Source organism: Alosa sapidissima, chromosome 1 (assembly GCF_018492685.1).
Source record: "Alosa sapidissima isolate fAloSap1 chromosome 1, fAloSap1.pri, whole genome shotgun sequence".
Classification (NCBI taxonomy): Eukaryota; Metazoa; Chordata; class Actinopteri; order Clupeiformes; family Clupeidae; genus Alosa; species Alosa sapidissima.
The window spans coordinates 22488309-22515700 of record NC_055957.1 but is presented as its reverse complement, the minus strand read 5'-3'; the positions used below and the strand labels follow the sequence as shown (position 1 = coordinate 22515700).

At 42.7% G+C, this 27392-nt stretch overlaps 1 protein-coding gene, 2 non-coding genes and 1 pseudogene across 3 annotated transcripts in view; 1 reads left to right on the top strand and 3 right to left on the bottom strand.

The window, feature by feature from the left end:
* LOC121719187 (sodium channel protein type 4 subunit alpha B-like) overlaps positions 1-27392 on the top strand; it is a 92367-nt gene that overhangs the window by 26238 nt on the left and 38737 nt on the right. Inside the window, exons 6-8 of the mRNA XM_042105012.1 lie at positions 1181-1272; positions 1746-1988; positions 2498-2561. Coding sequence (XP_041960946.1) covers positions 1181-1272; positions 1746-1988; positions 2498-2561 — 399 coding nt within the window. The remainder of the gene's footprint in view (positions 1-1180; positions 1273-1745; positions 1989-2497; positions 2562-27392) is intronic.
* On the bottom strand, positions 18316-18448 carry LOC121681921. The gene has a single exon (XR_006022353.1). It is a non-coding gene; the product is annotated as a U8 small nucleolar RNA (small nucleolar RNA).
* Positions 20622-20740, bottom strand: LOC121681974 (annotated as a pseudogene).
* On the bottom strand, positions 24932-25062 carry LOC121681962. The gene has a single exon (XR_006022370.1). It is a non-coding gene; the product is annotated as a U8 small nucleolar RNA (small nucleolar RNA).

The window sequence follows — 27392 nt, the reverse complement described above, 5'->3', positions numbered from 1 at the left end:
AGAGTGTGTGCTTGCGCTTTCAGGTTGCAACTGTAATTTTATTTTTTGAATATGGCAGTGAAGTCTGGATAATGCTAAGCCTTTGGGGAAGAGCCAGAGTTTGGCCTCCACACACAAATCTGCACAGACGCAAACCGCGGGAGCACAGAGGACACTCAGAGGGCCGTGTGTCTGCCTGTCATCTGCTCGTCCAACCCTCACGCTGCGTTTGTTTCTCCTGTCCACCTGTCTGGGGATCTGAGAGGCTGACATAGGAAATTTGCCTGAGTGAAATTTACTCAAAGTCAAAAAAAGTTTTCATTTTAATTTTTTCACAACTCTTACCAAGTTACAGTATGTACATCCATGTCAAAGGAATCTTTTGAGATTGTTTAACTCTGCAGATTACGTCCTGTCCATGGGAGGGAAGATGCACTGTACAGACACACAATGCACACTTGCTTAGTGTGTCTGTATCCTCCCTCCAAAGGGAAGATACACAATCACAAAGTTGGCCACTCAATTCTTCTCAAAAGAGTGGCCAACATTGGGACATTTTCAAGTGAGCAATTTAGTGTTAATTGAGAAAGCGATCAATTACACAATGAGCCAAGAAGAAGCCACAATGAGCAGTTAAGAGAAAAAATAAACATTAGAATTAAAGTAGAAAAAAGTAGCATTTACCCATGATCCCTAGAAGCAACTCACAAACTTAATTCCTTGATGTCAAATTGATGTCAATAATTGACATCAACTTGATTTGCAATTTTGATTTGATTTTGGCATAATTTTGGACATCAAACCGCATATTGGATTGAGCCCATTTGTTGGAACTCTTTACAACCACAAGGAAGTCATAGCTTGTTATAATGAATGACAAAATAATGAAATTATAGATATTCAACATGGCAGTCATAACCTTGACTATCAAAACTCAAATTTATGTCAAGGTGCCCGCTGACAGCAGTAGTGTGAGTAAAGCAAGTAGAGAGATAACCGCAACAATTTGTCAATTTATGAGTTACTCTATGTTCTTGCTCCCTCTCCAGCACCAAATTGTACTCTATAAACTATAGTTTTATTGTTGTTTTGAGGAAAACAAACACTGAAACTGACCATGCCAGCTTTCATCACTGCCATTCTAACAGTATGTGTGCTCTCCCCTCCTCCTCCTCCTCCTCCTCCTCCCTGCCTTTGACAGGTATCTGACAGAGTTTGTGGACCTGGGCAATGTCTCAGCGCTACGGACATTTAGAGTTCTCAGAGCCCTCAAAACAATATCAGTCATACCAGGTACAATCACTACGGCTTACACATGATGTGCTTTGATTAAAAAGCCTGTACAGTAACTATACATTCAGCATAGGTTCCATGTAAAACATTACATACTGTGCATAGTGTAACTTGCACTTATACTGTAAGTAGCTGCATGCTATATTAGATAGTATTACTTAAATGTGAATAATGAAGAATTTACTACCACGTTTCTGCCATTCAGGTAGGCAATGCTAGAGGGTGTTCTCTGGTATGCATGAGAGGTTCTAACTCACTTTGGTTGTGTGAGTTGTTAAACCTTCTGGATCTCCATGGAGGTCTACAGACTATTGTGTGTGTGTGTTTTCTGTTTATGTTTGCGTGTGCGTGTGTGTGTGTGTGTGTGTGCGTGCATGTGTCTGTTTGTTTGTGCGTGTGTGTGTGTTTGTGTGAGTGTGTGTGTGTGCATGTGTGTGTGTGTGTGTGTGTGTGTGTGTGCGTGTGTTGTGCAGGCCTGAAGACCATCGTGGGAGCGCTGATCCAATCAGTGAAGAAGCTGGCGGACGTAATGATCCTCACCATGTTCTGCCTGAGCGTCTTCGCTCTGATTGGCCTGCAGCTCTTCATGGGCATGCTGCGGCAGAAGTGTGTGCGCAGCACTGCCCTCTGCGTCAACTCATCCTACAACGCCAACGACATGTTCATCTGCAACAACAAGACCTGGCAGTCTATGGCCGACTTCACCATGAACGAGGGTACACTCACCCAACAGTACCAAACACCCCTCAGAACATTACATGTAGGAGAGACTACATTCACAACAGCCCCAGACGCCACTCAAGACGCTAATGTTATGTCTAGCAAGCGCAGAATTCACAGCACCAAACGCCACTTGAGATGCTAATGTTACATTCATCAACGTAAAATTCATCACAGCACCAAACGGCACTCGAGACACTAATGTTTAATTTATCAATGCAAAATTCACCACAGCACCAAACGCCACCTGAAATCCTAATGTTACATTTAGCAAACACAGAATTTACCACAGGACTAAACGCCACTCAAGACGCTAACTGAACATTTAGCAAACACAAAATTCAACGCCACTCTAGAAGCTACATTTAGCAATGAATTCACCACAGCACTAAATGCTACTCGAGACACTAAGACACTGCTACACCATACTTAAGTAGTGATATGTTATGTATGTGAACATGTGCATATTTATCCATTTTTTCTACATTTGTTTCTACATCTCTAGATAACTATTACAAGATAGAAGGAGCGAAGGATGCCTTAATATGTGGATATGGAAACGATGCAGGGTGAGTGCATCTGTGTTTCTGTCTGCTGTCATATCACCACAAAGTGGGCTCAGTGTCAATTGGCCTTTACCAATACTAAGGTCAGCACCACCCTCAGTAACTCAAAACTCAAGATGATTTTTATTTCATTATTGTGTAAGGGGCAGTCATGGCCTACTGGTGAAGGCTTCAGGCTTGTAACTGAAAGGTTGCCGGTTCAATCCCCGACCAGTAGGAATGCCTTGAGCAAGGCACCTAAACCCTCACTGCTCCCTGAGTGCCTCTGTAGCAAGGCAGCTCATTTCTCTGGGTTAGTGTGTGCTTCACCTCACTGTGTGCTCTGTTTGTTCACTAATTCATGGATGGGATAAATCCAGAGACCAAATTCCTTGTATACGCAAGTATACTTGGCCTAGAAATCTCATTTACATGTAGACTGCATGACCATATTTTTGCACATATCAAATAATCAAAAGAATTACTGTGGGAGCCTAGAAGGGCTTTGAGAATGAAGGACTTGACGAAGCTTTAAAGTGTGTTTTCAGTTGTCCTTGGGTAATCCGATCGTTAGAATATTATGGAAAACCTCAGTATAGGTGCTATGTCACATGAGGCTCACCCCACTATACTCACAGATGCCATGCCATGGTTCATGTGAGGAGGAGAATGAGGGATGATGTGTGTGAACCAGAATGTAATGTGTGACAAGTTGACAACGCAGGACGTGTCTGATATCCCTGATTTCCCACTGGCTCTTTGAGAAGGCTGCTGGATTATTGCTGTGGTGGGTCCGCCCTGGGCACACCAGCAGACAGGAGTGGGTTAGTTCAATCTCAAACAGGACCTCAGTCTCAAACAAAAACACAGTCTCAAACAGGACCACAGTCTCAAACAGGACCACAGTCTCAAACACGACCCTTAGTCTCAAACAGGGCCACAGTCTCAAACACGACCTTAGTCTCAAACAGGACCACATGGACCCTATGCAGTTTTGGCAATTTCTTTGCTTATTGCTCGCAGTTTTCTCTACAGCGCTCCCCCTAAAGTTTCCCCTAGAGTATTTATTTTATGACACTATACGCTCGGTCAGTCTGCCGTTTCCTCTTTCCCTGTTCCTCCAACAACGGTTTACTCACTTTCTGCTTCTTTTCACCGGCTCTGCCATGGCAAGAAAGTGTTGTATTCTGTGCCACTAGGGGTCAGACTACTATGAATCTGATACTGTGGGTAATGGGTGTAAGAGGGTAGAGAAGAAGTGAAGTTCGAGTACATGTGATGCTGTACGCATTGTTCACGATGACTTTAGTAAAGTTATAAATTACTATTACACAGCCTCTTCATTTACATTCTACAAAGACATAACAAATTGGCGACGAGGTTCCTGATTGCTGTATGAAGATGGCTGTTGCTTCTACGCCGTTTCCTCCACCTTTTCTACCTTGCCCGGGTGAGCCACCTATCCCGCTCGATACGTGGGAAAAGATGTTCCGAAGCTATCTACTGGTCGTTGCTGCGACGGGGGATAAATGGCCGGAGGAGAGGAAAAAGGCACTCTTGCTGCATAGTCTAGGAACAGAGGGACAGAGACTGTTCTATACGCTTCCGGGCCAAGGTATGACAATGGAAGATGCCCTCAAAGCTTTGAAAACTCACTTTAATCCGAAAAGAAATACTGTTGCTGAACGACATGCCTTCAGAAAGAGAGCTCAGGCTCAAAATGAAACTATCCTACAATACGTTGCTGCGCTACGAGATTTAGCTACTACATGTGAGTTTGCTGACAAGCAGGATGAAATGATACGGGACCAATTGGTAGAACATATTACTAGTCAGCGCATACGAGAACGTCTGCTTATAGAGACTGAATTGACGCTGGAGAAAGCAATCACACTTGCTACTCAAATTGAAGCTGCAACTCAGCAGGCCAAATCAATCTCTGCCGTTGCTGCTGCTCCAGTTGCCGCTGTGCATACAAAACCTACAGAGGGCCGTAATCGTCTCCATAAACCTCGCCCTTGGAAACCACCTGCTGTAACCAATTCAGGACCTGCTACTGCCTCTGCCTCTTCGCGTTCATGCTATCGATGTGGTTCTGATAAGCATGTGGCAAATCACAAGACCTGTCCTGCTGCCACAGCCAAGTGTAAGAACTGCCAAAAGACTGGTCACTTCGCACGCGTTTGCCGCTCTGGGCAGACACGTCATGTAGATTCAGTGGAGCTACCGGAGATTGAGATCTTGTACTTACATGATAATGACACGTCTGATAGAATTCGTTGTACAGCCACTGTTAAAACATCGTCTGCCACTGCCCTTATAGACTTCATTGTGGACTCCGGTTCATCGGTTTCCATAATACCGAAACCGCTCTATAAGGCTAAATTCAGCCATGCTACCCTGCAGGCCCCTACTGTCAATCTAGTCACCTACTCCCGCTCTCCAATCCCTGTGCTTGGGTGTCTACCTGCCTTAGTGTCGCGTATGGATGCCTCTTGTTCTACAAAGCTGTTCGTTGTTGAATCAGGGACTGCGCTACTTGGGATGGATCTCATTAAGGGACTTAAATTATGCTTCAATGGCACTGTAGTACAGGACGCACAGAGGCCTACTACATCTGCTCCTGTGATGCGTCTGTCCACCACACCCCCAATGCCATTTGCATATGGCTGCGCAAAACGGTTCGTCCACAAAGTGAAAGTCTCGAGTGCAGTTACTCCAGTGAGACAGAAGCTGCGTCGCTTGCCGCTGTCAGTGCGAGATTCAGTGAGTAAAGAAATCGACAGACTTCTCAAAGAAGGAATAATAGAGAGAATCGACGCTTCACCGTGGGTTTCCCCAATCGTGGTCATTCAAAAAAAGTCAGGAGGCATTAGAATGTGCGTGGATTTGCGAGAGCCGAATAAGGCTGTTGTTACTGATAGTTACCCCCTTCCACATATTGACGAGTTGCTGTCACTGCTCAAAGGCGCTACTGTCTTTTCTACCATTGACTTGGAAGCAGCATACTTTCAATTGCCTTTACACGAAGAGAGTCGTGACCTGACCGCGTTTATTACACACGATGGGCTGTTCAGATTTTGCCGAGTCCCATATGGGTTAGCCTCAGCCCCATCAGCATTCCAAAAAATGCTGGCTACAGTGCTGGGGGGTTTGCCTAATGTAGCCCATTATTTAGACGACATAATCCTTTGGGGAAAAACACGAGCTGCCCACGATGCCACTCTTGCCTCTGTTCTACAGCGCTTACAGGAGGCCGGTCTACACCTTAACAGAGACAAATGTCAGTTTCACAAAACCACCTTGCGCTTCCTAGGGCACACAGTTACACCGCAAGGGATTCAACCAACTGACGACCATCTCTCAGCCATCCTGCACGCACCACCTCCTCCTGATGCACACACTCTACGTTCCTTCCTCGGACTGTTATCTTGGTATAGCAAATTCATTCCAAATTTCGCTACAGTCGTCGAACCCCTGCGCGCTTGTATCCGTCAAGATGCAGAGTTTAAGTGGACAGAGGAGGCTCAGTGCAATTTCGAGGCTGTCAAAACGCTGCTGGTAGACAGTCCAGCTCTGGCTTTATTTGATCCTGACCTGCCTACGATCGTTTCAACTGATGCGTCCAACTATGGATTAGGTGCGGTCCTGACCCAAATGCACGGCCATACAGAATGCGTTGTTGCCTTTGCCTCGAGAACATTGTCGTCTGCTGAACGCAAGTATTCCACTATTGAAAAGGAGGCTCTCGGATGCGTATGGGCCGTGGAAAAGTGGAGAACATACTTGTGGGGACGTAAATTCACATTGCGCACAGATCATCAGGCATTAACTACGCTGCTCACTTCAAAAGGGACTGATCGCGCAGGCATGAGAATCGCGCGCTGGGCTGCGCGTCTACTATGTTTTACCTATGATGTGGTATACAGGCCTGGTTCTCAGAACAACACTGCAGACTGCTTGTCACGCTTGCCGCTCCCTGCCGTTGCTGATGGTTGCGTGGACACTGAGCCAGAGTTCGTTGCAATGTTGTCTACTGCTATGCATGCTGTATCACCCAATGAATTTTCATCTGCATCTGCTTCCTGCCCAGAACTTACTGCCCTACGATTACAGATTGCTAAAGGCTGGCCTCGCTCTTCCGCGATACTCCCTGGCACTGTCCGCCCCTATTTTCGCTTGCGAGATGAATTCAGTGTGCAAAATGACTATGTGTTCAGAGGCACTCGCCTTGTTGCTCCACTCTCTCTGCGTAACACACTGGTCACTTTGGCGCACGAGGGCCATCAAGGAATAGTTAGGACGAAACAGAGACTCCGTGACCTATATTGGTGGCCAGGCATGGATGATCAAGTCACGCAACAAATCAAGGGATGCCAGTTATGCCAGTCATGCGACAAGACCGCTACCCCTGCCGCTGCCCCACTACAGCCGGTACCGTTTCCATCTCAGCCATGGGAGAAGTTGGCTATTGATATAGTCGGGCCGTTTGAAGTCGCTCCATGGAACTGCAAATATGCTATCACATTAACCGACTATCACAGCAAATGGCCAGAAGTGTCTTTTACTGCCACTGTTACGTCTGACAATGTGATAACATTCCTCACATCAGTCTTCAGCAGATTTGGAAAGCCCAGTAGCATAGTGACAGATAACGGAAGCCAATTCACGTCTGCAGAATTCGCTACATTTATGAAATCCAGAGACATACAGCACATACGCACATCGGTTTATCACCCTGCTGCAAATGGCGCTATTGAGCGTTTCCACCGTGTGCTTAAAAGCTGCATTCAATCTGCCATCCTAGAGAGGAAACCCTGGAAAAACACTGTCAATGAATTCCTTCAGGTGTATCGCTCTACTTCCCATTCAACTACTGGGATTTCTCCTTTTGAATTACTCATAGGGAGAAAGATGCGTACTCGCCTAAATATTCTGCCACTAGTGTCCTCCTCTAAGGATAATGCGGCCCTGTCACAGAGAGTGTCAGCTCAGCAGAGTAAAATGAAAACCTACACCGACTTCAGACGAGGTGCGCGCACTCCTACATTCAGAGAGGGAGATAGCGTGCGCGTTCGGAAACCGACACATGTGCCAAAAGCGCACCCAAGGTTCACAGACCCAATGCAGATCCAACGGAAAGTCGGTCCTGCCACTTATCTGTTACAGGATGGGAAGAAGTGGCACGCTTCTCACTTAACGTTGTCCAATACCCCTGCAAGGCCGGCTAATTCAGACCTTCCTGTAATTGACTTGCCTACTGAAGACCTGCCTACAGTTCTTCAGCCAGATGTTCCTCACGATATACATCGTGTTCCGGACATAGAGGTTCCAGCTCGCGTGAGACAACCGCCACGTTGGCTACAGGACTATGTGAAATGATTAGTCTGTTCAGTTAATGATTAAGAATGACTAATTTAGAAATGAATGTTGCTGATGTGTACTTCAGTTTAAAACAGTATACGTTGCTAAACTACAAAAAGGTCATTTATAGGCTTGTGTGTGAGTTCAACTTCTGGTTTGTTGTTTTGAGAGAGCCTGAATAAGTTCAGTACGTATTATTCTTAAGTAAGAGGGGAATATGTTGTATTCTGTGCCACTAGGGGTCAGACTACTATGAATCTGATACTGTGGGTAATGGGTGTAAGAGGGTAGAGAAGAAGTGAAGTTTGAGTACATGTGATGCTGTACGCATTGTTCACGATGACTTTAGTAAAGTTATAAATTACTATTACACAGCCTCTTCATTTACATTCTACAAAGTCATAACAGAAAGTCAAGTCAAGTCAAGTCAAGTCAAGTCAAGTTTATTTATATAGCACATTTCATACACAGAGGTCATTCAATGTGCTTTACATAAACAAAACCAAACAATAATAACAAATAAAAGCATAGAAGGGCAATATAGTCAAAGAATAGTTAAAAGGTAAAGATCATAATAAAAAGAAAACATAAAACACAAGGTAAAATCATTTAAAAATAAAGAATAATTAGTAAGCAAAAACAAAGGCAAAAGTAGTAAAAAAAAAGTAATAAAAGACAAAGTAGAATAATTATCAAGGCAGATTCAGAATGAGTAATTCGGCACAGTTAGCAGAAAGCATCTGAGAACAGTTTGGTCTTAAGTCTAGATTTAAAACTGGCTACAGTTGGGGCCTTTTTAATGTCATCCGAAAGTTGGTTCCACAGCTGAGCCGCATAGCAGCTAAAAGCTGCTTCACCATGTTTAGTTCTAACTGTAGGTTTTACTAGCAGGTTTTTCACCTGGGACCTGAGAGGACGAGAAGGTGTGTACTGCTGAAGCATGTCTGACAAGTATTTAGGTCCTGCTCCATTTACTGATTTATAAACAAGCAATAGTGCTTTAAAGTCAATTCTGTGACTTACTGGAAGCCAGTGCAAGGACTTAAGAATAGGAGTAATGTGGTCAGTTCTTTTAGTTTTTGTTAGAGTCCTAGCTGCTGCATTTTGTATCACCTGAAGCTGTTTAATAGTCTTTTTAGGAAGGCCCGTGAACAGTCCATTGCAGTAATCAACCCTGCTGGAGATAAATGCATGAATGAGTTTTTCTAAGTCATGTTTTGACATCAGCCCTCTGAGTTTGGCAATATTTTTGAGGTGGTAAAAAGCTGATTTAGTTATCACTTTCATGTGGCTGTTGAAATTTAGATCACTGTCAATTAATACACCAAGATTTTTAACAGTATCCTTTGCCTTCAACCCTTTTGTGTCAAGGAGAGTGGCAACCCTAAGTCTTTCCTCATTTTTACCAAATATAATTACTTCAGTTTTTTCTTTGTTCAGCTGAAGAAAATTTTGAGACATCCAGGTGTTGATTTGTTCTATACACTGACTCATAGATTCAAGAGGACCATAGTCATTTGGTGATAGAGCTAAGTAAATTTGTGTGTCATCTGCATAGCTATGATATGAAATCAAATTATTTTGAATGATTTGTCCAAGTGGGAGCATATAGAGGTTGAATAATAGTGGCCCCAAGATCGACCCCTGGGGAACACCACAGGTCAAGGACGTTGGTGATGAGGTACAGTTTCCGATGGCAACAAAGAAGCTCCTTTCTTGTAGATATGATTTTAGCCAGCTGATAACTATGCCTGTAAATCCAACCCAGTGTTCTAGTCTGTGTAGTAAAATATTGTGATCAACAGTGTCAAATGCTGCACTAAGGTCCAGTAGCACTAGGACTGATGTTTTACCTGAATCTGTGTTGAGGCGTATGTCATTGGAAACTTTAATGAGAGCTGTTTCAGTGCTGTGATTTGCCCGAAAACCAGACTGAAAGTAATCAAAATACCCATTTGATGTTAGGAAGGTGGTTAATTGATTAAAGACTACTTTTTCAATAATTTTGCCAATAAAAGGTAGATTGGATATGGGCCTGTAATTGTTTAGCATGGAGGCATCCAGGTTATTCTTCTTGAGAAGTGGCTTTACAACAGCTGTTTTCAGTGACTTAGGAAAAGTGCCAGACAGCAGTGATACATTTACAATTTGAAGGACATCCGCCGCTATGAGGTGAAAAACAGTTTTGAAGAAATTGGTAGGCAGAGTGTCTAAGACACATGTGGAAGAGCTGAGATTCTGTACCGTTTTTTCAAGTGTTTCGTAGTTTATCAAGCTGAACTCTGACATCAAGTTTAGTTTCCCTCTGTTTGTTGCTGGAAGTTCAGGTTGTTGAATTTGTAATTGAGCAGATATGTTGAGTCTGATTTTGTCAATTTTACCTTTAAAAAAAGATGAAAACTCATTGCATTTATTAGTTGAGAGAAGTTCAGGCGCCAATTGTGAGGGGGGATTTGTTAACTTATCAACAGTTAAAAATAGAATACGAGTGTTATTTGAACTTCTATTGATAATGTTAGAAAAGAAAGACTGTCTTGCTTTGCATATTTCAGAGTTATATGTGCGGAGCATCTCTTTATGGATTTCATAGTGGATCTGAAGTTTGTATTTACGCCATTTTCTTTCAGTCTTCCTACACTCTCTTTTTAGAAGTTTAACTGCTGGATTTTGCCTCCATGGTGCTTTCTGTTTGTCCTTAACTTTCTTGAATTGTAATGGAGCAATGTCATCCATAATGTTTGCCATTTTTGCATTAAAGTGATCAAATAAGTCTTCAGAGTCTGACAGTTGACTTGACTTTAGTGAAAGTGCTTGCTCAAAGAGAGTACTTGTCTGATCATTTATGATTCTCCTTTTTACCATCATAGCTGTGTTTTGAGTGTGTGGGGACATAGACACATCAAAGAACATGCAGAAATGATCAGATAAGGCCAGCTTTAACAGCTGTAGAGACATCGAGACCCTTTGTGATAACAAGGTCGAGGGTATGGCCGAGAGAGTGTGTTGGCCCCTGTACATGCTGTGTTAGGGAGAAAGTATCGATTAGTGCAATGAATTCCTTGGCATAATTGTTTTCAGGATTATCCACATGCAAGTTTAGATCCCCTGATAAAATAAGACAGTCAAACTCTATGCAAACAACTGATAGCAGTTCACCTAGCTCTTCAAGAAAAACTTTAGCTGAATGTTTTGGAGGCCTGTAAATTGTCAGTAATAAAATCTGAGGAGAAGACTTAATGCATGCACACAGATATTCAAATGAAGTAAAGTCACCGAATGACGACTGATTGCACTGAAAAGACGTCTTGAAAATTAGATAGAAACTCTATCGCTACCTTGTTCTAGCTTGTTCTGGTGCCTGGCGTGTATCTATGTAGTGGCAATTTGTTACATCGCAAGACCGCGAGACTTTCTGACTCTGAGGCCAGCGGACTCAGTGACCTTGGGAAACGGAGATCTATGTGAAAAATCACCAGAGTTTTCCTTTAAGCCCTGTACAAAAGAGCCAGATCAGCACTGGTACTGCTAGGTGGACTGGCACCCAGAGGAGCTCGAAGCCTTAGACAGACAGGGCTGCTGGCCATATCATACTGGCCCGTGAGAGCCCCATGGTGGTGGTGGAGCCTCTGCTTAGCATGTGACGGTTAATGGGTAACCCTTACCCACCACATCCCCACTCACAGGGGGCAGAGGGGCTCAGGCCCCTCACACAGCTGGCAGCTGGAGATCCATTTGGCATACAGGGGGAGTTCTACAGGGATTTCTCCCTTTTCACTGGAGCAGCTGTGAAGGTTTTAGTACAGACACACACACACACACGCACACACACACACACACACACACACACTGTGCTACAATGTGTCTGTAGGTATCCCCATGGACATACTGACGTTTCTCTTCATCGATTTCAAAGAATAAGAATATCCTGGTCACTAGCATTTGTGGAACTACAACAGTTTGGTTTGCTATAGATTTGCTCCTCTGAAAAAAATCAAACCTGAACAAGCTCCTGTTCAGATTTATTGTATTGTTTGTATTGTTGCAGAAAACGGTGTGTGTGTGTGTGTGTGTGTGTACATCTATTTGCATGTGTGTGTGTGTGCTTATGCGTTGTGTGTGTGTCCGTATACGTGCATGTGTGTGTGTGTGTGCGTGTGTCTATTTGTGAGAGTGCAGTGCGTTTCTCTTACCAAATGTAGCTGCAGTGCTCCTAGGCTGGGACCCGACCCGGCCTCTCCCCTAATCCTGCAAATCCATGTGCTTTTCAAACAAGCGCCCAGAGATGATGTTTGCATCGCCACCACTAGTTCAAGGATTTTATTGAACTAAGTACCCATCTGTGTTAATTTTAAATCCCAGCCCGCTCCGGCTGGATAGATTATCCTGCTTACTGTATATGTGTTTCATTTTTGACCAGAAAAATAAGAGAAAGCGCAAACTATGGTGGAAAGGGGAAAGCTCTGTAAAGGAGGACATTTGGATGTGTGCCAGATCACTCGGGGCCTTCACGATGAGGGTCCTTGCCCATAGCCCTGTTTGCTGTATGCCTATACTTCATGCTGTACAATAACACATACTTTCCAAAAAGTCTTCGAAGTAACCACAACATACTAAGTGTTTATGGATTTAAATGTTCAAACTAAAAAATATCTCAAACTAAACTCAATAACTAAATTGCCAATGATCCTTTGCAACAGCAATAAAATTGTCAAACTTAACTGTAAGTGTTTTCAATAGTTTTTTTTTTACCTTTTATCTTTTTTATCTAGTTGCACTAAAATCCCAATATATGTGCCTTTAGGTTGTACTTTGACATCTATGCTTTATTTCCACCATAGAGGGTCACACTAGAAACACTCACAATCAAACTGAACAAGATTTGGCTGGAGAGAATGATTGTGACATACAAGAATTCCGCACGAGATTTGGTTGGAGGGCATGATTTGGTCATTTTTCCTCAGTCGGAGGATTTCCAAATATCCAACGTGTCATGAAGGCGGTATTTGTAGTTCTTAGGAATTTACTCCCATGATCCTTTGATAAAAGTGTTGAAATAATCAAATATAGTTGTCAGGTATTGGCTGCACTAAAATACTGATCCAATGTTGGACATGGGTTGTATCTTTATAGTGAACTTTGACATGTGCTGGTGGGTATGTGCAGTTCCATTTTGGTGAATGCTGGTTACTGGTAGCCTGGCGGGCCATCCTATATCATTGAAATGTATAGTCTGGAATCGAACCATTCACCTCGCTTAATCCAAGGGGCGGGCAGAGAATTGTCTTTCAAACTGCCCAGGCATGCAATAGGCCAGCGCTACGACCATATCCGTATCCGGTCGGCAAAACGGCAAATGCATCCTTCTTCGAAAGGAATGACTTGTGCATTGTGCATTGTGTGCATTGTGTTGCTCAACTTTCAAAGAAAAGCACCCAAGAAAAGTCCAACTCCTCCAAAGTTGACGCCAACGCCGATTCAAACAACCGCTCTTCGTTCGCCATAGCCAACTTCCTTGTTGTTCACTGTCGCAGGACTGTCGTTATCCTGTTAAGCCCACTTTAAGACTCTCTAACAAAATGGAGCGTTGTGATTGGATGACGTCCACGGCGTCAGCCAATAGAATGGTTTGATACTAGACGTACAGGCTGAGCAAATTAATTTGCCGCCGCTAGGGTGCGTCTAGATTTCTAGGCTAGGTAACTGGAGTATGGTCAGGGTAACTGTAGTGGAGAAAGGCATTGAAAAAACAGACTTACTAGACTCTTTAGGTCTCTTTTTTGTGCTCTCAATGTGAAATTGACTACTCAATTACTATTCAAGCAACAGTAATTAGTACACCTGTAGATGTCTCACAGTTTAGCCTTCTTCCCAACTGATGGCAGTTAAATGTCCTGGGGCATTCCATCTGATATTGACAGATGCCTTTTGTTTAGCTAAAATTGATAGCATGAATAAACAAACCAAGGTAATTCGTTTCCTCAAGTATATTGGGTTTGAATTGAATTTACGTTACTGGAATACTGTTCTACTATACAACCTAATGGTTGTTATGGAAGTAGCTTCTCTGAGACAAAAGTTATAATTGTAACTTGTGACGTTATAAATGTAGAGTACACTTTAGCCAGAGAGGGCCCAGAGACAGCGAGAGAAAAGACATGGCGTTACATAAGGCAGAGGGCCCTCTGGGAAATAGTTCTGTGCACTCAATAGCAATGCGTCAACTTTGCTGTCGTTAATCTTTTCCAATATTGTCCAAACAGACAGACGCTTAATCTCAACGGGAGAGATCTGCTGATTCACAGGGCTCTGTGATTGTAGTGTGTGTGTATGTTTGTGTGTGTGTGTGTGTGTGTGTGTGTGTGTGTGATGTGTGTGTGTGTGTGTGTGTGTGTGTTGGGATGTGGATAACTGGAGAGAGAGTCTAGCAATTTAAAAGCTTTACTGTTTCAAATGTTGGGACCTCTTCCACACACACATTTCTGCCAGAAGTCTGTCTTCTCTGTGGAGCTGTAAGGCATTTTAATTTGGCACACACATTTCTGCCGCATGTCTGTGTGAAGCGGAGAAATGTAGTGGGACGGTCGCTGTGTCTTCATCTGGCTGAGACAGAATATATATACATTATAAGACGTGAGAATGTCTGCCTCTCTCCCGCACGGAGGAGAGGATTCCCCTCTGTTAAGTTTTTATCCAATCCAGTATAAGCGCTTTCTGTGTTGGTTAATGGCCGTAACAGAACAATGATCGTAATCTTAATCTTTTTCTCTCTCTCTCTGTCTGCCTGTCTTGCTCTCTAAATCTCTCCATTTCTCATTGTCTGTTTGCCTCTTTTTTTCTTTCTTTCTCTCTCAGAATCTCTCTATCCCTTTTCTTTTTTTTCTTTCTCTCTCTCAGTATCTATCTATCTATCTATCTATCTATCTATCTATCTATACGTTCTACCCTCAAAAACACAGTCTTATTCGCTCCCTAAATCTCTATTGCTCTATTGGGGGAGGGGTCATGACATGAACATCTGCTTAGCCTGGAGGTCACCACACAGCTGTGCCTTAGTGTCCACAGACTGTCACCTTGTCTATGGGTGTCGTGTGTCAGTGTCTGTGTCTGTGTCTGTGTGTGTGTGTGTGTATGTGTATGTGTATGTGTATGTGTGTGTGTGTGTGTGTGTGTGTGTGTGTGTGTGTGTGTGTTTGACTGTGGGGGAGGAGTAGTAGTCACTTCTCACAGACAAGGCTTTAATCTTCCCGAAGCCACATTTCCACTCTGTGCTGTAATTCTCCCAACAAGTTGAAAATGAGAGAGCCAAATGAACAAAAAAGTGATGTGTGTGTGCACACACAGAAACGTACACTTACACGCACACATGCAAGCACACACACACAGAAACGTACACACACACACGCAAGCACACACACACAGAAACGTACACCTACAAGCACACACGCAAGCACACACACACAGAAACGCACATGCACACACAAAAAAGTACACTTACACGCACACACACACACAGAAACATACACTTACACGCACACACACAAGCGCACACACACAGAAACGTACACGCAAACGCACACACACAAGCACATGCACGCACACACACACCCTAAGTTGTAAACAACCCCCATCCAGCCACCCATCAAAGCCGCTGTCCATTGCATTATGCAGACGCAGCTAGTGCATACACAGATAGCCATATGCTATAACTCTCCTCAGAGTGTATTGCCCTCCCCCCCCACACACACTTTTATTCACTAGCCAGAGGATGAAGCATCCTGTGCAGCAGGATGTTTAGAGGTCAAAGGGAAGTGACAGAGGCCAGGCAGCAGATTGGGTATGGTGTGAGAGGCAGGCACAGTCTGTTGCATCATGCCGCTGTATTCTTACACAATGTTGCGCAGCATCTTCATGGTAATCCTGAGGTGTCAGAGATCAGCGATCCATGTGACACCCTGTGCTGGGCTATATGTGTGACCACCAGCTTTGCCCCTCTGGGCAGTAAATGACCGGCCATTGCACCGATCAGTAGAACCTAACTAAGATTAGAACTGGAACTAAGGCTAAGGAGATTTGATTACTGTTTCAGTAAAGCCTGAATAGATAAATTCTTCAGAGTATTGTATAAGTCAATTGGTATGTAGCAGACACTTTTATCCAAAGCAACACAGATTCACCACGGCGGGTTCAAGAATTGAACTGGGGTCGACTGATGACTTACGGTCATCACAACACTTTCTAACAACCCAAGAATCCTAACACTTCTAACACCAGCACACTTAACATGGATTTATAATGCACTCCCTTTCTTCTACCTTCTGTGTTTAATTGACAGTGCACGCTGTTACCCATGGGCCTCTCTCTTTCTTTTCTTTTCTTCCTTTCTTTCCTTTTTTCTCTGATTGACTACATTCTGTAAAGCGCCATGATACATGTGTAATGTTTTGGTGCTCTATAAGCACAATAAATTGAAATTGAAATTTGTGCTTATCATGGCCGCTGTATGTTTTCTCAATTGTGGTTCACTTCCCATTTGAGTTAAAAGGTATCGTTTAAAATAGTATCTGCTATATTGCTCTGTTTCTTGAATTTCCCCTGGGGATCAATAAAGTATCTATCTATCTATCTATCTATACAGTGGCCAACTTCTTACCTTTATCTTTAACCGCACCAGAAATCTAGCAACTGCATCACAGCATCGACAGGTCTTAGGAGAGGAAACTGATTTTGAGGACAACATAGTGTCAAATAAGGATATTTATTTCTGTCACCTGAGGGGTATTTCACAAAACCTAGATAAGGGATTAAGCTGGGATTTTTAGGTTATCCTGGATGAATTTAGCCTTGACTTGGTTTCACAAAAGAGATGGCACATAAGTTACCATGGGGATTTATTCTCTGCACCTAGCCTGGTCCCGACCAGGCTAACAGCCAAACTAAGTTAATTCTAATGGTAATTATGTTGTCTTATTGGTTCAGCTAGCTGTCATTCACATTAGACCCCGTGCTAATTTTTAAGGAGCTTTATTACATTTATAAACTATTTGATAAATGTATTTGTTCGCAAAACAAAACAGATTGTCTGCCTACTACCATATGGTTATTATTTTAATTGTGATAGCCTTATAATTATTAACATAGGCCTAGGTAGCCTACTCATTGTTTGCTTATTTTATTGACAGACGTTTGATGAATGAATGAGTCTACTGTAGTTGATTGGAAGTAGAGGGGCAAGTTTTCGAAGGTATTTTCAACTATAATAAGGTAAATCATACTATGTGCATTCTTTGCAGTGGCAAGCGCTTTCTTAATGATGTTGTGTGCCGAGACAAGGAAGCACTCACGTGTGGGTGCATACGTAAATTTGCATTCAGTTGGTCTACCACGCCTACTTCTGCTGTTTTACAGAAATAGCCATGATTCCCCATTCCAAAAAGGATAACTTTACTTCATTGTTAGTCTATATCAAAAGCGGTTGTTCACTTTGTGTGAATGACGCTATTTTCCGCGTCTTTTTTATTCCAACCATGGGCACTTTGGAGCAGAAACGAGAACGCGCACACATCCTGAATTACATACACCTGGCTTGACATAGTCGCTCCTACTCATCCTGGATTGGCATTAGTGAAACGAGTTGAGCTAGGATGACCAGACAACGCTATATCAAACCTCGCTTTACCACTTATCTTGGATGTCTTAATTCTGCCTTTGTGAAATACCCCTCTGATAAGGTCTCCCATCCAGGACCTAACCACACACACAACACTGATTAGCTTCTGATATTTGAAGAATGTTAGCATGCAGTGTGCTATGGATGTAAGTTAGTTGCCACTTGGCTACCGACAAAGTTCTTTTAGGCAAGTCCCTCCACTCGGCGGCCATATTGCAACATATTGCATTGGCACTTATCGGGCATCTGTTTCGGGCAGAACTGTGCGTGTGCAAGGCTTCACCACCCCAATCTTGCTCCAGCGGCAAGATCACAACACATGATTGGCACGATGTATTCACAACACACCACATGATTGGCGCAATGTATTCACATGTTGACTTTTGGCCACGTAAGGGGTGGAATGTGTAGACAACTGCCATATTGCCATTACAAACTAACCCCATGCATTGCTATGGAGGATTTTTTGAGTGCTGTCTCCTCATTAGAAAGTCTCTGCTACCGAGCACTTGAAATAGATTTGTTCAGGAACACATTTATGTATGGCTGGGTGTAGGGTTGTTTTGAAGCCTCAAAGCAATTTCTGTAAATAGTGTTTCACAATGCCTCCCTTTGGCCATTACTACCTTGAAACTTGGTGAAAGAAATTATCAGTAACACAATTTAGGTGTGATACTTTAATACCCAAAACTAAGGCTTTGATTTCTACATTAACCACCATGCATTGGTATCATTAAACCATCATCAGTCAGAATGGCTTCCTGAAGGTGTTGCAGACCTTCTAGAAGGGAAGAGATTAATCAGCATCTCATGCATCTCCATTCATCATGTTCTGAAGCTCCTCTAGAGAGCAACAGGTAAGGATGTACCTCACTGATGTGAAGAGGACAGGAGAGAGGAATCTCTACAGCTCTGGGACAAAGACTGCTCAGTCATGGTGGGAGAATGTTAAAGCTCAAATTGTATTCACAAATAATCACGCATGATTGGTCCACGCACCAGTGAGTATTCATTACAACATAAAATTATGTCAGTTTTTCCAAATTGCCCATTTAATTGCCTTTGGATAAGCTTTTGAAAGGCTGCATGCCTTATATTTGCATTTACTCCAACCTACCACTCATCAACCAATCACCAAGGTTGTTGCAATCAAGCTTAGCTCGTACATGAAGATTGACACCAGTCATAATCATTAACTTTTTCTCTTGTCTTAAGCCCTCCTTACACTGACAGACTTTGGAAAGATTTGGAAAAGATTTTTGAAAGACTAGTCTCAGACCCTCTCACATCTAAGTAGTAGAGTTTTAAGTCACTGACTATGATTTTGCAATGACTAGGGATCTTGCAGGGTCACTATTTACTATTGACTGCAACTAGATTCCTTTAAATAAGTACCCATTGTGCAATAGATAAACAGGAACTGAAATGATAGCCTACTGAACTCAAAGTCGTATTTTCGTGTTTCTGCAGCATTGTTTCATGCGTGACATCCCTAACCGATATAGAGTTGTTCCGTCACGTGGAAGAGCCGACTAAATATGTATAAGAAATTACAAATATTATAAGAGTAACAAATAATCATATAGGCTACAGCTGTCGCCTACTTTGCCCCTTCCTGTTTGGTGTTGGAGAGAGATCACTATTTGCATGAGCCACGACTAGAAAGACTTGCGATAATATCAAACATGTTTGATATTATCGTAACGGCAAAACTCCGACTGACTTAACCGCTAAGATTGGCACCTTACACTTAACGATCTAGTTGACGGGAGCGCGCCGCGATTCCAGTACAACTCCCATGATTTCTGTCCGACTTTGGAAATTTAGTCGCCGACTGTGAAAACAGACCAAAATCGTACAATGTAAGGCCGCCATTAGTGAAACTGTCGGAAAAGGTTGGTAAGCAGGGGCGTCGCTAGCTATTTAAAACATTCGGGGCTAGAGCCCAGAACTTAGAGACCTTTTTGTCCGAGGGGTTCGGGGGTTTCTCCCCCGAGAGATTTTGAAAATCGGGCGGATGAACATGCAATTTTAACCTACTTTGAGAATGAAAAGGAAGGCCAATTGTAATGACTCACGTCACGGCATTCTGAAAATTTTGATGTTTAAAGACCGTGTAAGGAGAACGTCTCTTCTGCCAAAGTGCACCACATACAACACCCAAAATATGACATTAAAATAGCCTGTAGAATAAACATCGTCATGCACCTCTGTCAAGTGCACAGGTGTGAGCGTTTGTCTCGGGATAAACATTTGGACGTCATCCCCTTCAATTAATGAAAGCAATGCATTTGGGTTGTGTAGGCTATCACGAACTTTTGCCCAAAGAAAAAGTTCCATTCTGTCAAAATCAAGCCCAACATGCATTGCTTGGAAGCCCCCTCAAACGAGGTCAGGTTTACCATATTTACTGCGCATGTGATTCAATAGTAAATCACGATATATTGAAACTGAGCTGATCGAAATGTCCTCCTGGGTTGCGGGAGATGATGACACACTGAAGAGTTTCCCCTTCTTGTCCCTGCTCTGCCCTTTTTTTTCTCTAAAGAAACTTCTAATATCCATTTGTCCTTCTGTACACTTATTTCGCTAAGGCTAGTTAGTCTAAGCACGAAACAGCAATGCGTAATAGCGTAGAGGAGAATTGAAATTGCAACATTTTGCAACAAATGATTCTAAACCTGCCCAGATCACGTCAAATTTTCTTGCGCTGCTGTTAATGCACACAATGGACACAAACACAAAAGTCTCTTCTACGGGGCTATTTATTTCATTCACGATTAGAGTTTTTGTTGTTGTTGACGGCCCATAGATCCGGGGCTATCCCCAGAGGATCCGGGGCTATAGCCCCGAATGCCCAGGTCTAACGACGCCACTGTTGGTAAGTAATAATAAAAGCAATAATAAAAGAAAACTTTTAGCGAGAAAGTGCAGAAGTGCAGTCAGCGATGGCACAGAAAGTTTGTTTGTTTAAAGCAAAACATTATGGGATATTATCTCAACCAAAAGCAAACCTAACAGTGAGCGCAGTGCATGCTGCATAATATATAATGTTAAGTCTTCCTGAAGGTGTTGCAAATCTTCTAGAAGGGAAAAGATTAATCAGCATCTCATCCACCATGTTCTGAAACTCCTCTGGAGAGCAACAGGTAAGGATGTACTTCACTGATATGGAGAGGACAGGAGAGAGAAATCACTACAGCACTGAGGCCAAGACTGCTCAGTCATGGTGGGAGAATGTTAAAGCTGAAATTGGATTGACAAATAATCACACACGATTGGTCCACGCACCAGTGAGTATTCATTACAACACCCAAAATGAAGCTGATTTTTAAATATTGTCCAATCAGGTGCCTTTGTATGAGCTTCTGAAGCGTCATCTTATTGGCATTCTGGGTGCATTCAGAGCACCTCGGAATGACAAGGGCCGCCTCCATGGCTACTTTGTTTTTCCGACAGCAAGTGTTCAAGTGCTTTCCATCGAATGTGTGACAAACACGGATGCCACAACATAGGTTAAAACATACACTCACTAATCCTAAACAAACAACTGTATTTGCTTAAAATATAGTGTAAGATGCTCGCGAAAGAAAGATATGCAGCTTTTCAAGTGATAAAAAGGGCAAATTCCCAAGTTCACATTAAAACTGTTGAACATGAAAGGCCACATGGACTACAAACGAACTACAGCGTGACGACAGAAGTGATGACGAGCCCAGGGCTCTCCTGCCACACATTGTATTTCTCACGCAGAAAAACTATTTATATATTTAATATGCTGCCGCAGCGCCCAAAATGTCTCTGGCCACGCCGCTCTCACTATGAAACCGGCAGGAATCAAGCGCGTCTCCCCTGAAGTTGAGCCTGCCACTTATCAGCCAATCAAAAATAACGAGAGGGCTACACAATAGCCAATCAAAAAATAGCTCTATTGTATCTGGGTAAGATTTAACGCAACAACCAATAAAAACGCGTATCCTGGAATTATTGAACGTGAACCTGTTACTTCTTCCAAGTTTCGTTCACCTTTGAGCTTCGAGCATCAGTTCATGGTTTCAGCACAGAGTAAGTCATCTTTTAATGTTACAACAAATCCACATCTTGTTTGACACAAACAATGACAACGTGACTGCTGCTATAGAATGTTTCCCAGATAATTAGCATCAGTTGTTCATGACTGTAACTTAGCCAACAGTTTCACAGCCTGTTCATTGACAACACTTGCTCAGAACAAGTAGCCTATATGCCTAGTCATACTTTCGTTCACACGATGACTGACATATTGTCACATTCTAAACACATTCTCACTCTCCAAATAGGCTTAATCATTTTATTAGCACTAAACAAATTAAAGTGTATTGCATAGCGGTCCGTGTAACACTTTGCAGTGCTATGTTCTATTTGCAGAATTCACATGAAAAAATATAAAAATAGGCTTAAAAATCCGTTATCCATTCTTTAGGACGGCACAGTAAATGGGTTATTGTTGCTTATTTTGATTTTCAATTGAGCACAGTTACGGTTTTCTGTTCAGAAGTTAAAAATTGAAATGATGCGTCAATTTTCTAATTTTCCTTTTTTGCCCTTGTGATTGGACTGAACCACGAACACCGGGGGGAGAACACCATCTAGCTGGGCCAGGCTAGATGGTGGAAGGGAGCGCCGCCTGAAGTTGTTTGTGATTTTGACTCATTACTTTAGAGATTAATGACAAACTTTTTGGGAGAAGGCACGTTAAACATAACTTTCAGCCTATGTTGAACATATCTACAGTAGCCTATATTTGAATACCATAGCCATGCCATAGCAAATAATTACCCAAAGCAGAATGTCATGACGTCAGTCTTGGCTATACCGGGCTATACAGGCTACCCCGAGCACTGTTTGACATGGTATTTTTGCTTATTTAACGCTTTACGCTAGACTAGGTTTCATTAGGCTAAACGAAGACACAACGGTGAGCCTAATTTATCCGTTTATCCATTTATTAATTTCAACAGCAAATAGCCTACATTGGCCTGTAGGCTACTAGAGCTCACGTAGGCCTACTCATAAGTGTCAGGACGCAGCAATGTCTCCCTCTGCATCTGAAGTTCTGATCTCGAGCTGACATTATCAATCGCTTGGCACCTTGATGCAAGCGGAACTGTGTTTGATAGCCCTCCATCTCTACATCTATTTTTTACAGTCTATGCTCTACATCCGCTGATAAAATGTGATCACCAACACCGCGCGCCAATATCTATCAGGTCACCAACCCCTACGCGTGGTTCAGCCCAACAAAAACAGTAAAAAATAAAGGGGCCAAAATCCAATATTAACTGAATTTTACTTTTGTTTCCAATCCAGTTTCTGTTTTCTTTATCTTGCGTGACTAATGACACATTTAGAAAATAGCAGCAATTATCTATTTGCTGACCAGTTAAAACAAATTGAAAATTGGATTATTGAACACATTTTTTATTTGGACCCGATGGATGGAACAAATAGAACAAAGCACTGCAAAGCGTTACACGGACCCATAGCCTATAGTTATAGGTCACTTTTAAAATCACGTCATATTATATAATTATATCCTGGTCATGGATACATTAATCATTGCATCTGTATTCAAAAATTGGGCATTTTTGAATACAGATGCAATCACTTTTGGGCAAAAAGCATTTAAGCATCCTCTTATTCACCCTGAGAGAAAAGCCCCCTAAAAGGTCCAGGTTAGTGGATGCTCAGAGGTGGTGAAAAGGCCCATTATTGAATTGTCATTTTTTTCATAATCTGAGCAATTATAAATTATACTTTTGTCCCATTTTGACTTGGCATTGCTCTTACATACTTTAGCCAATAATCAAATGCCTGCTCTCTTTTGGAAAGCTGAGACACTGTTGGAAAACAATTAGAATAACTGTGTGATGTACTGACACAAAGTTACAAAGGCTAGATTATTCTTTTCTTTTTCTACCGGATAACAAGCATCTTTGAACTGACCACATTTCAGCCCTCTAGGTCTTGACTTGATATGACTTGAGTCCTAGCATTAGGCCTTGTCATGCTGTGTGCAAAAGTAGATGAATATAAAATGACAATATGAGTACTTTAGACCATTATTTGCCAAGGTATGCTCATGCATTTTGTAATATGTCCTATGAAAACTCCCCATAGGACTTTGGGTTATCCAAAATGCATACTGGCAATCAAATGCTTACTGCATATGAATCCCTTATAAGCATAATCTTGGCCTCATGAAAGGTAATACTCTGAAGTTTCATGCTTGCTGATATGACTACACTGAATATGGAATAATTACAAAAAATACAAATCTTAACAATTTCTATTTCAATTCAATTGGTGTGTATAAAATGGGCTATATTTCTGCACAACTAATATTGGATCAACTGGTAACCGACCTGGGGCTGGTGTATGCTAGCTGGTGATGCTAGTTGCGCGTGTAAATCCTCACACCCCTAAACTTAAGAACGGCTGTAACCGCTGAGGACGAAACAACCTCCTTTTACACTGGAACATCTGAAGGCATATTAATAACAGCAACAAAGAGTTGTAGTATTATTAATGAAACACCCCTATTCTCGCAACCCGTCTGACCAGCAACCCCTTTAACCCTCGGACGGGGGGGGGGGGGGGGGGGGATTGTCAACGGGGAACGTCACTCTTGCCTGTCCTCAAAACTTGAGAGCCCTGCGAGCCCCTAACTGGGCAACTCTGTTAGCAAAATCTAGCCCCAGTTTCCGACCTCTGACTCACACATTAAGTGACGTGAATGACGCGGAATGATGATGTTTTCACTCGGAGAAAAGTTTTTCCGAAGCCCATGAACGCTAGGTCTGTCCAACCTCTCATTCATCACCCAGTAAAATAGGTTGTTGTAATCAAGCTTAGCGCCGTACATGAGGATAGACATCAGCCATAGCAAATAACTCTTTCTCTTATCTTGTGCAGATGTCTCCTTAGTAAAAGTTGATCTATAAGTATAAGTATATATACTCTTTTGATCCCGTGAGGGAAATTTGGTCTCTGCATTTATCCCAATCCGTGAATTAGTGAAACAGACTCAGCACACAGTGAACACACAGTGAGGTGAAGCACACACTAATCCCGGCGCAGTGAGCTGCCTGCAACAACAGCGGCGCTCGGGGAGCAGTGAGGGGTTAGGTGCCTTGCTCAAGAGCACTTCAGCCGTGCCTACTGGTCGGGGTTCGAACCGGCAACCCTCCGGTTACAAGTACGAAGCGCTAACCAGTAGGCCACGGCTGCCCCAATCTGGTTTGTAAGATTAAGAAAAAAAAACTTTCTGTCTGGGCTAGAGGAAAATTGATAAATATTCTCTTACTGTTGGAACAGCACATTAATCAGAATGGTTTCCTGAAGGTGTTGCAGACCTTCTAGAAGGAGAGATTAATCAGCATCTCATCCATCTCCATTCATCATGTTCTGAAGCGCCTCAAGAGAGCAACAGATAAGGATGTACCTCACTGGTGTGAAGAGGACAGGAGAGAGAAATCACTACAGTTCTGGGGCCAAGACTGCTCAGTCATGGTGGGAGAATGGGAAACATCTTTGTTACTCTTTGCCATCTTCATTCTTAAGACCTTTTGCACTGTTACTCTGTTTTTCGGGCTGAATGACACAAAGTGGCGTGGAAAGACACATTAGGCTTTTAGGCGTGGAATGACATAGGTGGGGTGTACTACGAATCTCGATTAGTGGGTTAGCGAGGTATATTGCGCTCAAAGCCAGGCTATGCTGTGACACGAAAGTGGATCTGTTTTAGTGTCGCTATATCACCATGGTATCTTATGCTGTCAACCAAACCTGGTCGGGAGGAGGTTATGTGCTAAGTTATAGCTCAAATCGTGTAATCTACCGCACACTGACCAATCAATTGTCTTAAAAACGAAGTTATCTCACGTGCAGGATTCTGTCATATATCTTACAGGTGGAGCTCCGCCTCTACTAACATTTTGGATCTCGAATGCGCTTTAATAGTGCTGTGCGTGCAAATATCCCACTATGGACGTGCATACCATACAACAACTGATGACAATTGATTTATTTGATGTTAAAGGTTAGACACAAAAAATGACCGCAGTGTAGATTAAGCTATCGCTCATGAATGCGGAAGTAATTGTTTTTAAATAGAGGCGGTCTTGTGCGTCTCCACTTTACACGAAGTGATCCCAACACCGAGAACGCGCACAGATCTGAGCTGAAAGCCTAGTTTGACAAATATATCACATAACTGCAATTGTAGTATCACTTAACGTATACCTCTGAGTCAAGGCTTTGTCAAGCCTCGATATGTCTACATAGCCTAGATATGTCTAACGTGCTTCGTAGTATACCCCAAGGGTTTCTTTGAGGTATGTTTATGTTCAGGGTTAGCTTCAGCCAATTAGCATCATGGTCAAAGCTGTCACCATTTTTAACAATGGCGTCCGACGTGTTCACTTTCCAGCCACACAAACAAGCCAATTGACTAAATGCCACGGAAGGCTCTCAGCCAGCTTCATATAACAAAAGATGTTGTTACAATCCGACTGGCACTCCACCAGAAATATATTGCTGCCTTAAGTGTCTTCCGTAACATATAGTCCAGTGGTTCTCAAATGGGGGCACGCGTACCCCTGGGGGTACGTGAAGGCACTCCAGTGGGGTATACTACGAATCTCGATTAGTGGGTTAGCGAGGTATGTTGCGCTCAAAGCCAAGGTATGCTGTGACACGAAAGTGGATCTGTTTTAGTGTCGCTATATCACCATGGTATCTTGGTATGCTGTCAACCAAACCTGGTCGGGAGGAGGTTATGTGCTAAATTATAGCTCAAATTGTGTAATCTACCGCCCACTGACAAATCAATTGTCTTAAAAACGAAGTTCTCTCACGTGTAGGAATCTGTCATATATCTTACAGTCGGAGCTCCGCCTCTACTAACATTTTGGATGTTGGATCTTGGCTCATGAATGCAGAAGTAATTGTTTTTAAATAGAGGCGGTCTTGTGCGTCTCCACGTTTCACGATTGGCCAATGTCATCCCAACACCGAGAACGCGCACAGATCTGAGCTGAAAGCCTAGTTTGACAAATATATCACATAACCGCTATCGTAGTATCACTTAACGTATACCCCTGAGTCAAGGCTTTGTCAAGCCTCGATATGTCTACATAGCCTAGATATGTCTAACATGCTTCGTAGTATACCCCCCAGGGGGTACGTGAGATTTTAACCCTTAGAACCAGATTGAAGCAAAGTGCGTCAAAAAACACCCTTTCTTCTCTGTTACATTGCTCCGTAACTGTTCGTCGCAGCGAGACACTTGTCTGTACGTTAAAGTATGAAAATAAAAAAAATCATGAAATTAAATCAAATTGCATCATATTTACAGTCTATACTCTGCGTGCACCTGCGCACCCATTACTCTTGTTTGAATTACTTGAACCCGTGAACGCATAGATATGGCAAGCAAATCAGATGAAAGAGGAGACACAGAGCTATCATACATCCTTCTGGGTTATAAAACAGACGAAGTGACAGCAAAATAATAACTTCATATAGCTCGACATACCTCACGTTTTTGTTTGTTTTTGTGGCAAAGCATGTTTATAATCCAACGCTATTGTGTGTTTCTCTATGGCAAAGAATGTTCATAATCCGGTTTTGAGATCCTAGCAAATTCCTGCATGGCATCCAATTCAAGGCTCACATTGCACCCCAATTTGTTCGACAAAGAAACACCATTTTTGCCTTTACTTTGTTCATGGCAATGCAGTAAAAAATTGTAGAGTCATAGGTGCAGACACCATAGGCACACA